This window comes from Notolabrus celidotus, chromosome 3 (assembly GCF_009762535.1).
Source record: "Notolabrus celidotus isolate fNotCel1 chromosome 3, fNotCel1.pri, whole genome shotgun sequence".
Lineage (NCBI taxonomy): Eukaryota > Metazoa > Chordata > Actinopteri > Labriformes > Labridae > Notolabrus > Notolabrus celidotus.
Window position 1 is genome coordinate 31686278 of NC_048274.1, and position 13795 is coordinate 31700072.

The window sequence follows — 13795 nt, forward strand, 5'->3', positions numbered from 1 at the left end:
GAGCAGATGTGGTGGGAAAAACACAAATATTTCTCTGTCTCATTATTGCAGCAGCAGGTACACATAGTGGAGTCACAACTGATGCAACTCATCCCAGGAGATGGTTATTCAGTGGTTACCCTCAATCTCCTTTTACCCACAATGCTCTCCCTTTAAATGAACTCTCCAGGGACTGAAGCATGGTTGAGCTGAAGTTTAGAGAGTTGCCTTGAAAAAGAGAAAATTTAACTTGCAGCAGTGGCTAATTAAGATAGTTTTACATGAAGATTTTACTCAGAGGGACAATGACAAATGGAGTACAATGCTTTTTCTCTCATTAGATGTTAGGAGAGCACAGTGTACCTAATGTGATTTGTTCAGATCTTTCTTTTAAAGATTGATTCATAGTTATCCCCACAGCACTTTCCATTAGGGATTTATAATAAAACGCTTCTTCTTCCATCATTGTACATAAGTTTATTCATTTGTCTGAATGATTTATTGCTGCAAAGCCATCTTCTAGACTGCCCTGCATATACTTACACTGCAGGGCACCACTAACCTTGAATTCTAATGTTCGCGTCTGAAAACCAGGCTACTTATTCTTAAAAGCCACATCAGCGCAGCATCATATCGTCTAGCATTTATGATTCATGTTTCTTTTATTAAAGCAAAAGTAGAAGTAACGAACTTTTTGGATCAAAAACAGAGAGAAACGTAAGCAGATTTGTTCTTGCAAAATAAATGTGATGTTTCTTTATTGTCTCTCTTTAACTGATATTCTGAAAAACCTCCTATGATGTTGTGTGGCCTCATGTTTTGTTTACCTCTTAAAAAGGTAGAGACCTGAGTTTTCACGCATATACTGACATTAAGCCACCTGAAAATATAAATATTTAATTCTGCCACGTTCTAGTGAAGACAGTTTCCCCTCTGGTGTAGAGAACAGGTGTTTTAAATTATTTCTGTTTTGAGATTATCATTTTAAGAAACAATGCAGGATTTAACTACTTCTGTATGTCCATGTGACATAGTCGTATGCTGTCAATTATTTTATTTTTTTACTCTACATTTTCTTGAAGAGATTTTTCTGAGATTTCCTTTATTCATTTATATTTTGTTTTTTTTTTACACCTTTTTATGTCGATAGGAGAGGACAGTGGAAGTGCTCACACTCTACGGGGGGGGGGGGGGGGGGGGGGAGAAATGGGTAGACCACAAACCAACTTCTAATTTGGACCTAGACACTGTCATACAGCCAATCATACCCAATGCAATCACAGTGTCGACCTCCGGTGAGAGAGCTCTCTCTTAATGCCACAAGTATGTACTTAGACATCAAGAGCTCGCCTCTGACGGGGAGATCGAGACCAAACTGATCAAGGTAACATCCCATCAATACTTAATTGAGACTTCTATATCTTAAATCTTGCAGATGAAGATGACTTTGAATTATTCACAAATTGATTTCACATATGGGATTCTGTATTGGATGGAATTGTACCTGTGCCGCCTGCTACAGTGACGCGCAACTTAACCATTGGGTTAAATCCGCGCCTGCTGTCACATCTTAAGACTATAATTAAGTGTCATGATATAAACATTTGTCATATTTAGACTATCCATAGGAAATTAAAAATTAACTCAATATCTAAACACGGTCTGTGAGTAGAAAAATTTATTAATTTTTGTGGTAACTTGGGTGCTGGTTGGACAACAAATATGAACACATCTATTCAAAGATGAGAAGAATCACCTGTAAACATGGTGCATTGGTGTTACAAATAAAAACTGCATTTTACTGTTTTATCTCAAGCTTCTTTTACTTTGCACCTCAAGGTTTGATCATGCAAGACTCAGCAAACTTGTTAAAAGTTGCTTGTTTAAACTTGTCGTGTACCTGTTCATGAAAATGAACCTCCTGGCTCTCATCTTCTGAGGTAGCAACAGAGACAGAGTGGGTTGAAGACAATGGTGATGTGTGTGTATCGACACAGCAGGACAGAACAGTGTTGTGTGTATGTGCATGTCTGAGTGGGTGCGTATGTGGCACTCCTGCTGTATGTTAACAAGCCATGCCTCTCACGCTCCCACCACGCCGTAATGCAATAATCACACTCTGGGATGACAATATTATGCTGTTACACGGTGCTATGTGTAAGCACAAAGGATGACACAAAATTCCCTGAAATCATGTGTTTATGCCACTGAGTGCTAAAACTATTTGTAGCTGTGTTTCTGCATTCAGTCCAAACATTATTCATATTCACAAATCAAAACTTGTTATTTTTCCGAGTCTTGCATATCTATAAAAAGTCACATTCCTTGTGACAACCTTTGTTTTTTTTTACCCTGGATCACCAAAATTCAAACATGCCTCATCCCTCCAACCCCATGTTGTGCTGAGGACAGTGTATGAATGCTGAGTGTGACACCATGCATATCCAATTACAGTACAGCAGATCTGCCCTCACAATACCTACCTGTTATAGAGCAGGATGTCTGGCTTCCAAATGAGATTTTCCGGAAATCTCACATTGCTCACACCTGGATAGTCTTCTGGATTCCACTGGAGGTAAGTATCATTCCAGAACTGTGGGATACAGAAACGTCATGTACTGTTTATATTCCACAGAAAATCTCTGATTTAAACCGTTATGAGGCTTTGTGTTTCCACTCTTGTTTGAAAGCCCAATCTGAGATTCACATTGTCATGTGTTTGTAGTGGCAGTGACATGAAATGTTTCTATAAACATTTGTGATGGCAGCTGTGAGTAACACTATGCAGTGACATGCAACGGGAATGTAGTTCAAACTGTACCAGGTTTCAGGGACACCTGGGGAGACTAAACATGTTCAGACCCCAGGAAAATTATTTTTTTACATTTCAGACAGAATGTATGATGTTGTCTCTGCTTCAGGAGTGGATTGATACAGGAATGCAACAGTTGTAGTCCCTTTCCTGAGGATGTCTGTGTGTGGTGGCTCTTCATGCATGGACACCAGCCTCAGTCCACTCTGTGTGAAGCTCTCCAAGTTCTTGAATCAACTTTTTTTTTTAACAATCCTCTCAAGGCTTCTATTAATATCAGTCTGTGTCTTGACCAGATAAAAAATCCTCTGAGGGGCTTTGAAACAGCATTTCACTCAAAACATCAAGACACTATACAGCCACACCAACAGCTTGAGCAGGTATGTTTACCATATTCATTGTTTTAGTTCAACATGTTAACATTTCAAGAAGCACCAAACTGACAACACAGCTGAGACTGTTGGGAATAATGATGTGTGTGCTAGCGCATGGTAATAACTGGATGATATGAGGATAATCAAAGGTATTAAGATTCAAGGAAAATTAATGTTTGTGGAAAATGTCATGGCAATCACTCCAGTTGTCTGACATTTTACTTTAAGAAAAAGAAGCCTGGTGGTTGTACTCAAGGAAAAATCACAGAATCAACATCAGATTAAAAATCCTGTTTCCTTGCCAAAATGATTTGTATGAATTTAATTGCGATCTACCAATAGATGTAGATGAGATGTGGATACTGACACTGTCACCTGGCAGAGATAACTATCAGCCCCCTGATGCCCAGAGCCATGCAAAATATCATGAATAATGATTTGATAAATATGCACTGGCCTGAGCTCAGAGTTTAAAGAGCTGGGAAGGAAAGTGTAAAGTCAAACACTGACAAAAACAATGAGTCTGATAATGCAGAGTACAAAGGCACTCTAATTAACATGTTCTCCTTATAATGTCAGAATTGTTTTCTCAAACTACAGCTCAGTTTTTGTGAATTAATGCTGGAATTCTCACCCCATAGGCACCCTTTCAAAAAATAACTCAGGTTATGTATGTACTGTATGTGTATATTGTGACTTTGACTGATCTCCAGCGCCGTATAGCAAAAATGTTGCCGATGATCCTCCTTGCACAAATTTTGGCTTTTCACCCCCCCTTAAAAAAAGCTTTAATCAGGATTTTTCTTATCACTTTTTTATATTTTCCTATTGATTCAAAGTATCAATGGGGGTGTTCAAAAATTGGCTGCAGCAAACATGAAGGAATATAAAAGTCTATAAAGTCAGTTGGAACAGCTCACATGGTAAATTACAAAATAAAGTGCCTTTCTATGGATTCAGGTCATCCTCAGTATGTTGCATCTTTTTAAAGATATATCTAAGTAATTGGTTCAAATTCTCCCGTACATTATCTATTTATTTTTAAAGTTATATTTTTTGGCTTTTATGCCTTTATGATAGGACAGCTGAAGAGAGACAGGAAATGTGGGGAGCAGAGAGGGCTGAGGACATGCAGGGCCGGGAGTCGAACCGGGGACCTCAGGACTATAGCCTCTGTGGGGTACTTGGACCGCTAAGCCACCGACGCCAGGCAAACACAATTTACAGTTGTGCTCATAAGTTTACATACCCTGGCAGAATTTGTGATTTTTTGGCCATTTTTCAGAGAATATGAATGATAAGAGAAAAACCTTTTTTCACTCATGGTTATTGGTTGGGTGAAGCAAATTATTATCAAACAACTATGTTTACTCTTTTTATATCATAACGACAACAGAAACTACCCAAGAAATCATAAATTCTGCCAGGGTATGTAAACTTATGAACACAACTGTATATGCCATTATGTGAAAAGAGCACATTCTCATTCTTGCTCAGTATTTTACAAGCGTTGATGCTTGTCCTCTATTTCTTTGTTGAATAAGAAGTAAGTATTCATTGTCTTAAAAGTAAAACAGCAATTTAAGGAAAAAGATCTGCAAGTTTGTGAACTTCAGAAGTCGAAAAGGTGGATTCATTATCTTTGACAAATTTAGGCTGTTTCACCTTTTTCAACCCCACAGTACACTAAGCTCATCTGGTGCTAGCTAGCAAAATGACTCTTTAAAGGGGTAATTCGGGAGTTTTGAAGTGGGGTTGTTTGAGGTATGTGGTACCCCTGGCCCCTTCTGTATGGATGCATAGCTTAGAATCTGTGTAGCAACTATGACCATCTTCTCTAAACAGGATCTGTGCTGCACTTTCTGATTTCAAGTCTTCTTAAATACAGCACCATGTTCATTTGATCAAATTTGGTCCCATTTTATGTAAAACAGATGTTAAAGCTGGGTTTACTTTAGAGAATGGTTACATTGTCCTAGACAAGGTAATCCTTTATGAACCTTTTCGCTACAAAGAAATTGAAAGCTCTTGTGATGAACTTTGGTTTGTTTTGATTTTAGCACCCCCATGCACAAATAAGTTTCTCTTATACATATATTTTTTAAAGTTATGTTTTTGGGCATTTTGCGTTTATTGGATAGGAAAGCTGGAGAGAGAAAGAGGAAATGTAGGGATTAGAGAGCATGACATGCAGCAAATGTTAGAGGTCAGGAGTCGAACCTGAGACCGCTGCAGCAGCACCCTAAGTCTCTCTCAATTCAAACCTGTATGAGTATCATGTCCTGTACATTATCCGTGGTATTTCTAAAGAAAATTTTCATATGGCTTTATTTTATTAGTAAAACGTATTGTTCATTTTGAGGCTTTGTTGTTGGAAATGTAAACGATGGCTCTTGCAGCTGCTTTTTATCACTGACTTTGCCTGACTCCTATCCAGCAGCAGTGATCACAAGCGTTAAAGGTTACTGTACAGACATGATCAGTTTTTTTGATGATTGTCTTGTTTGCTTTTGTAGGTCATATGGTTGCATCAATGTAAACTTTAATTTTATGTTTAAGGTTAACATTTACCAGAAGCCAGTTACATTATTATTTTGTGATATTTTTTTTTACTCTAGTCTTTTTACTAGCCAAATTTCTTGCTGCATTTCAAACTAATTGATCCACTCATGAGACAGTTGAAATCTTGAAATAACTATTCAAAATGAATAAATGTGTAATCATACAGAGGCATCATTATGTCAAAAGGTAACTGTCAGAGATGACCACCTCTTAAAGACTTTCAGATTTGGTTGAATAAACATCTGAGACTGAAGCTGACAGACAGTAGATAGTGAGGATGCTGTCTGCACTATCTTATGTTTGAAAGCTTGTCAATGTTGCAGTATATGGAGTAGGACAGATTTAGGGAGGCTGCTGCTGGGTATCTATATGGTGATTTAACAGACCGAAGGGCCTTGATACAGCTTGCTGACGGTGCAGCAGCAGGGAACCAGTGTCACACAATAAACAGGCTGTGATAAAACATCTGTTTCCATAATTTTGATCTCAGTGCATGGAGGAGAGAGGGATTATTGCTACTGTGAAAGATGAAAGATGCTGGATATAAGTAGATGGTATAAACAAGATGGTTAGACAGTAATCATATCTTAACACTGATAATCTGGGTTACTCATTTTTTCTAGATTTTTTGTGATCAGATGCACAAACTAAATACTAAAGGTGAAGTTCAACATTATGAGAAAATGTATATCCAATTTCTCACAGCAAAGTCAGATCATAAGATCCATTTAGCTCTTAAATCTGTTTGAATATGAAGATACAGTGGGCAGAAGGTTAGCTTAGCTTTGCAGGAAGAATGGGTATAAAAGATAGCTCACAGAACAGTGAGAATGGAACTTTAGAGCTTGTCCAGTAGAAGTTGGATGTAGAGGGTTCATAGCACAATCAGCTATCTCATTACTGGACGAACTTTGGGTGCATGGAAAGAGTCTGTCAAAGGTGGTAAAAGAGATGTCAGACAGACAGGGCAGTTATAACAAGTCTGTGGATTCGGATGAGCAGAAGCACAGTCATTTGAGGACCAAAATAAAAGTAAGTGTGCTCCTTTTCTTCTTAACTGTTCCTTTTATGTGTTATGTTGCCACCAGGAAAAGTTGTGTTTTCTACATATGGACACAAATGGATACTAAATAGAACAAAAAAAGTTCTGTGTGGGTAAGATGGGTGGTTGGAGCTGACATGTAAGTGTTGAGCATCTATGAGTGCCTAACTGGGGCTTAACTTTCAGTGGTGTACAGTAACAAAGTAAATGTATTTGAGGATATTAGGTACACCAATCACCCATAATGTCAGTGTTTTAAGCAGGAAAATGCAGTGTGTAAATGTGACCTTTTGAGCATGACGCCTTGTTCTTTATGTTACTTTTCATACATCGTAAAGGGAAGAGTCTTACCAGTTGAAGCCAAATGTTGGTTGTCAAAACTTGATTCTTCTCATCCTGTAAGAAAATTGAGATATCTATTCATAATACTTAACAGATATTCAGGCTGTAGTAAGAAAAAGAACAGACTTTTAAGAAGTGAAATCTTTTCACCCTGGTAAACACCTTTTTTTTTATTGCATAACACTCAATGTTTAACCAGTTGAGTCTGCAGAGCTCAGTGAGCTTCAATAAAGAGAGGCATTTTTCTTTATCAGTGCTGCTAAAGCACTTTGCATTAATTACACGTTAAATTCACCATTTAGAGACATCAAAACCAAGACGTAAATGTTAACATTTTCACGTCTGTTAAACACTTGAACACCTATAATAAATAACTGGCACTAAAAAACTAAAATAAGCAAATGTGGACATTTTGACAGGTACTGGATTTTAGCTCCAAGGTGGGAAAACAAGGATCATTATAGCAATCGATGAGAACTGATTAACACCTAACAGAGAGTGGCTTATCCCATGCCCACCTCATCGTTTATTTTTATGCTAGATATCTATTGAGTGTCCTTTTTGACCTACCACATCCATGATCTGCATTAGAGTGAGGCCGAAGTTCACCGTGAGAGTCTGAGAGTCATTCTGTACTGGTCTCACAAGCGGGTTGTAACCCTGCATCAAGTCCTTGTACAGTCTTTGCTGGTTTGGCCCTTGAAGAGACTCTGCAGAGGACAGAAGAAGTTTGAGAGTTTAGTGTCCTGATCATGATAACTACAGTGTAGAAGAAATTCATGCTCTCAAAAGAGTGGACACAGGTAAGATGAATCACAGCAAAGATCTTAATTCAGAGAGTGCAGACACCTGGGTTAACCAGCACTGTCACCAAAGTAACACTTGTGAGTTCACTTCTTATGAAACATCTCTGTGTGCACTAAGGTTCTTAAGAGAGCAGAATTTCAATCTTAAATACGATACTTAAAGTCTAATGAAATCAATTTTAATTTCAATACAACAGCAACAAAAGTTAAACTCATTGGGCCCCATATGTTGCTATCTTTCTATGTTGCTATCTATGCAGCTCCTTCAGTAGCAGATTTAGACACCCACCCTGCAAGAAGGAGCGCTACTGCAGGTCATTCATCCCATCTGCAATCAGACTGTTTCACAGGAGCACTCATTTATAACTTGTTTATATGTACACTGTGAAGACACTGTAGACATCTGTTAATCACTGCTGGGCAATAATGCCATACTATTGTATTTTGTTGTTGCTATGCTCACTGTGTAATTTTTTTGTTTTCTCTCTGTGCATAACTTAATTTATGTATGCATAAGTAGAAAGTGTACATCGTGAATATATATTTGCTATATTCTATATTTACCTTTAATATAATTATATTTTAACACTGTACGTATATTCCTGTCCTTTGTTGTAAGCTGCTGTAACCAAGGAATTTTCCCCAATGGGGGGGACATGGGGGACATTTGAGGCTGTTTGGACCTGATGATGGCGCTTTATATAAAAGTGTATAGATTTTATCTTCTGGGGGTATTGAATATCTCAAGCTAATATTCCAGTTAAAGTGGTATCACCAAGGTAAATCTCCCTTTGGCTTGAGGGGTGAATTCAAGAGATCATCAAAATTGGTATCAGCCTCTGAGGAGTAAGAATCTATAAAATGTCCCGTCCTTTGTTGTAAGCTGCTGTAACAAAAGAATTTTCCCCAATGGAGGATCAATAAAAGTATATCTTATCTAATCTTATTTCATCTTTCATGGTTTTTACCACCACACTTCAAACAGTGCTGGTCTAGAAAAAGTCATTGAACAGAGACCAACATTGGACAGGCCGATAAATAATGTCATATTTTCTATTTCATTTCTATTTCTATTTCACTTTGTTTTCATGAGCAGTGCTCACTCTCTTTACTTTATCTTTAGGTAACTCTTCTACTGTACTTCTGCTCTCTCCCTCTATCACTCGAAGCAGCTCTGGATTGAACTGTTAATCTGTTGTTCTCATAAGCTTTGTCACTGTTCGATGCAATCCAATGTGAAATAACTCAGATTGTATCGTTTTAAAGCACGTTGTATTGAAAGTAGTAGAGCTATCATTGACCTTTTCTGGTAGTGTTATAAACAACAGTTTATCACACACCAGTGGAATTTATTCAAAAACCAAACAATGTCCTCCCCACACCATCTGTCTGTTTACCGGGTAGCTGGAATAGATCTGCAAAAACTTTCAGCACAAGTTCTGCCAAACATCGAGCACACGTCAGGGACAAGTTTGGCCGAAACATTTAAACTTGTTTGTTTAAAGAGAACTGTGAAACTACTCAGAATTGTGGGTTCACTTGGGGTGACAGAGGATATTGAGAGGTGAAATATCTGTATGATATACTTAATAATTTATGACAGTGTAGTACTATATGCAATATGAATATAGAGTTATAGTATATGATATGAATATATTACTATTTGATTCATGACAGACATTCCACCACACCAGAGAAAAATGAACTCACATCATTAGATTCTGCTCCACAGTTTTATCTTTTTTAAGACAAACTCTACTCAATCACTATCTGAGGCTGCAATCAGCTCAATGACTGTCCTGTGTCACTGATACATTCTCTTTTCAAAAGATGCTTGGTGGGGGCCAAAGTAAAGGTTGACTTAATGGTCAGACTGGGAGATTAGAGATGTAATTGAACTGCCAACCCTCTAATTGAGACACAACCCACTCTACCACTGAGCCACAGTGGACCCAATATCTGCCAAAAAGAACATTTAAGGATGTTTGGAGATATTAACTACCCTTATAATGGCGTTTTATATAAAACACATCATCCTCTGGGGAGTAAGAATCTGTAAAGTTTACTCAGCAGTTCATCTGATAGATGTAAAGATATTCCCTTTTGGTCCGACAACGGCACTTTCTTCACACACATTGTTTACATGGCTGTAAATGGTGCAGCTTTCTCCCATTCATTGGAAGTGGAAATGTACTTAAGTATAACATGGCTGCAATCCTTCTTCTCCTGTGTCTCACATTATGCAATCCTTCCTGAGCATCTGGATCGTCATTACACTTTCTATCCATAATCTTGTTTTTCCTTCTTGGCTGTGTTGCTCTTATGGCAGTTATCTGAACCAGAACCACTCCAGTTTGACCTTACACCCTGTACTCTGTAACTCAACACTCCAGTCTGAGGCCTTCTCAGACACATAGGGCTGCTGATTAACCTCTAACCTGAGCCATATGGATTATAAACTCTGTCTGCACTAACACCTCTCACTGAAAACTTTTGCATTTCATTTATTGTTTGGCAAAGTTGTATTAGTTATAAGCCAAATGAGGTTAGTTTAACACAGTTTTTGGTGGTGAAACACTTGCTGCCTGTACGCTGCAATCATCCAAATACAAAACCTGGACTTCATTCATCTCACTGAGCAATCTCAAATCAGACCTGCCCCTCATTTTAACACACTCTCGTCTCCCCTCATGAGTTATAGAGCCTTTTTGGCAGCACTTGTTCACTTAACTAATGGCCAAAGCCCAATTATCAGAACCACCTATGAGAAGCGCATTATCCCAATGATTTGGCAGAGAGCTTGTTGTCTCTGGAAGTCTCTACATTCCTCAGCTTTCTATCACATCCGGTTCTTTCATAAAAATGACTTAAAAGATGGGCTGAAAGCTAGTCTTTGTCAACTCCTGAATCCCCTCCCACTCCCACAATAATCAAATTTCCCTTTGAGCAGCAGCAAGATTACATCAAGTGTCAAGTGTTATTCCCCTGAGATGTTTCTGTAATACACCCCTGTACATTACTGGCCATCAGGATGAACATCTCTAATATGTTGTTAGTATGTTGCTGAAAGAGCCAAAAAAGGGGAAAGCAAAGTATTTCTACTTCTTAATCCAATAGAGCAGCTTTAATAATGTTAGAGATGGACAAGGATTTTAAGTGCCCAAGATGTTTGATCAGACTTTCTGATGTTCATGTATAATAAACACACACTAACACTAACATCATTTACCTTCATCTGATACTCTTCTCTGATACACTCTTGAGGAAGCCTCAATTAAAAGTGCCAGGAAAGTGCAGTCTGAAGACTAAAAATGCATTAAAGTTTGGATCTGTTAGCTCTAGTTATGCAGACATGAACGTTTTTGTTCTCTGTCTGTAAGCCTCTTGTATGTCTTTTAAGTCATGCAAGTCCATGCATTCAGACAAAAGACTTTCATCTCAATACTGTCACCATGGTAACTGAATGAATCTACCCTTAAGGCCCCATCAGAGCACGTAGCTTGGGGGAGCAGGTCATACTGATGTCTGTGCAGCAACATAACTTTACATCCTCACTTTCTCACTGGTTTTGGTCAAATTGGATCATATTTTGTGCAGCATGGTTCCTGTTTTTTTCATCTGATGTCCTGCTGTTCCTCAGACACACAACTTTCTCTAATTTACAGAGTTGACTGAATTTTCAGATATTGCAGTTCTGAACATGGTTTCCTGTGGAACATAGAAGTGAGGTGCAAGTCAGCGTCTGATTAGATAGACTTGCAAATTAGAGGATGCAGGCAGTTAACAAATAAAAAATGTTCAAAAAACTTGTCTTAGAGATGAACTTCATGTCTGCATACCAAGCTATATGTGCAACACTCCTCTAACAGACAGAAAACATGTTTCTTAATTCACCTTTTTGAATGACTTTATCATTATTAGTATCACAGACTATCAATAAATGAAATGATTCAAAATTCAGAGAAGGTCCAGGTGAAACTGATTGGACACAGCTTGCCTTGAGACTTGAATTAGTTATGAAGAACATGCTTCAAGTTTTTTCAGTTGTTTTCAATTAGCACGGTGTGACTTGTAAAGCAGTGATGTTGTGAAGTCCTGCGTCTCTGAAAGATGCAGCCAACTCACCATCAATATGTCCCAGGGATGCAACTCTGACTGACTGGCTCAAAAGTGACATCATAACATTATAGTTCACATAATCTTTGACACTGGTTTGCAGAAGAAAATTTGGATAGAGCAGACCCAAAATTAAAGGTAGTGAGAAATCTCTTCTTGACCTTGTCTTGTAGCTCATATGTATGTAGAGTTTTCAAAGAGATTAAAAATGCATCCCACATGGTGCATTAAGCATTTAAAAATGAATTTTTCAAATTATATTTGGGATCAATTTAGGGTTTCAATTTTGGGGTTTCACTCAATTCAACACCATGGGTCCCAAGGACCAATTATACGGAAAACTTATTATAGCATTGTAAAGCATGAATTCTATATCCAGGACAGGAACATTTTCCAATGTTCACTGTCCATACATTGCAATGGAAATCTGAGTTGCACGGTGTGAAAAGCACAACAAGAATAGTGTTACTTTGCTTGTAGAAAATCCAGTACTACAGCCCAGAGCTCTATTCAGTTTAAAAATAAAGAGTTTTATGAGGCACTTGGTGTGCTCTCAAACTGACCCCCAGTCTGTTTGTGTCAACTTGTCTCTGTCTCAAACCCACACACACACACACACACACACACACACACACACAAAAGGAGAATATACCACCTTCCTTACAAAAGCTGCTCTGTGATGTTACAGCCAGTTTTACACATTTGTCGGTGTCCAATTACAGATTCAATGCTGTAACTTTTTCTAATTTCCTTTTACAAACACTGTCTTCAAGCTTCCACCTAACCATGAAATCCCAACACTGCAACAGCAACATCTGCAAAAGACATCACACATTGCATTCTGCATAGAGGAGAGCGCATATGGCAGAGCATTCAACAGCAAATAATTTAAGGGGCGAGTGAAACCTTGGTTTTAGTTGCTGCATCACTAAATAACATCAAACAGCTTTAAAGTTAATGACAACAGCCAAGATGCTCCAATGGTTGCAACGGTTACCACAAATTCAAATGCAAATTTCACTTTTCACTTTTGAACAGAGTCAGACAACTTCTTTCAGCCCCAAAACAACGGAGAGGGGGTGAGGTCTGTTGTCTCGGGTCCAAGCGGAGAGTGCTGAAAGGAGTAAAAAGGACAGCTCCCGAATAAGTGTTCTCAAACATAATGCATTACGCGTTGTACTAACTTTATTAACGCACTGGTGAAATAGTAGGCTAAGTAACATTCAAGATCAATTGAATCAATATGCCTAAAACTCGGGTGTTTGGCACAACAGGTTGATATTTAATTCCAGCTAAAATAGTCCAGGTAAACTGCACACATGAAACGCAAAAAAGCCATTCCCTGCCTTCGATTTAGGATATCTCCTGCTTTTGCAGTAAGCTCATAACAATACAATTATTACAGTTATTTGCACAATTCTGTACAAATAAGGGCGACTGCTTTAAACATACCTTTTATTGTGAGGGTGCTCACTGCAAGAAACAGCAGAAAATTCGGGAAATCCATGATGTGTGTTAGTCTACCAAGCGAAGAGTGAGAGCAGAGCGACTCTTGTTCATCTGTGAACCTGACGGGATGCGGGAATGATGATAGTGTGCGTCTCTGTGTGTGTGTATGTGTGTGTGTGTGTGTGTGTGTGTGTGTGAGTGAGTGAGTGTGTGTGTGTGTGTGTGTGTGTGTGAGAGTGAGTGAGTGAGTGGTCAGTGGGGGTACGCCTATTAAATAACTCATCTTAATGAATAGCTGCTGTTGACAGGTCTA

The 13795-nt window shown here is 38.4% G+C and overlaps 1 protein-coding gene across 1 annotated transcript in view; it reads right to left on the minus strand.

Annotated features, from left to right (window-relative positions):
* chrna7a (cholinergic receptor, nicotinic, alpha 7a (neuronal)) overlaps positions 1-13730 on the minus strand; it is a 28706-nt gene extending 14976 nt beyond the window's left edge. Inside the window, exons 1-4 of the mRNA XM_034678851.1 lie at positions 13486-13730; positions 7682-7821; positions 7121-7165; positions 2463-2572 (exon numbers count right to left, since the gene is read on the minus strand). Of these exons, the coding sequence (XP_034534742.1) occupies positions 2463-2572; positions 7121-7165; positions 7682-7821; positions 13486-13540 (350 nt within the window). The 5' untranslated portion in view covers positions 13541-13730. The remainder of the gene's footprint in view (positions 1-2462; positions 2573-7120; positions 7166-7681; positions 7822-13485) is intronic.
* Between the last annotated feature and the right edge of the window lie 65 nt (positions 13731-13795).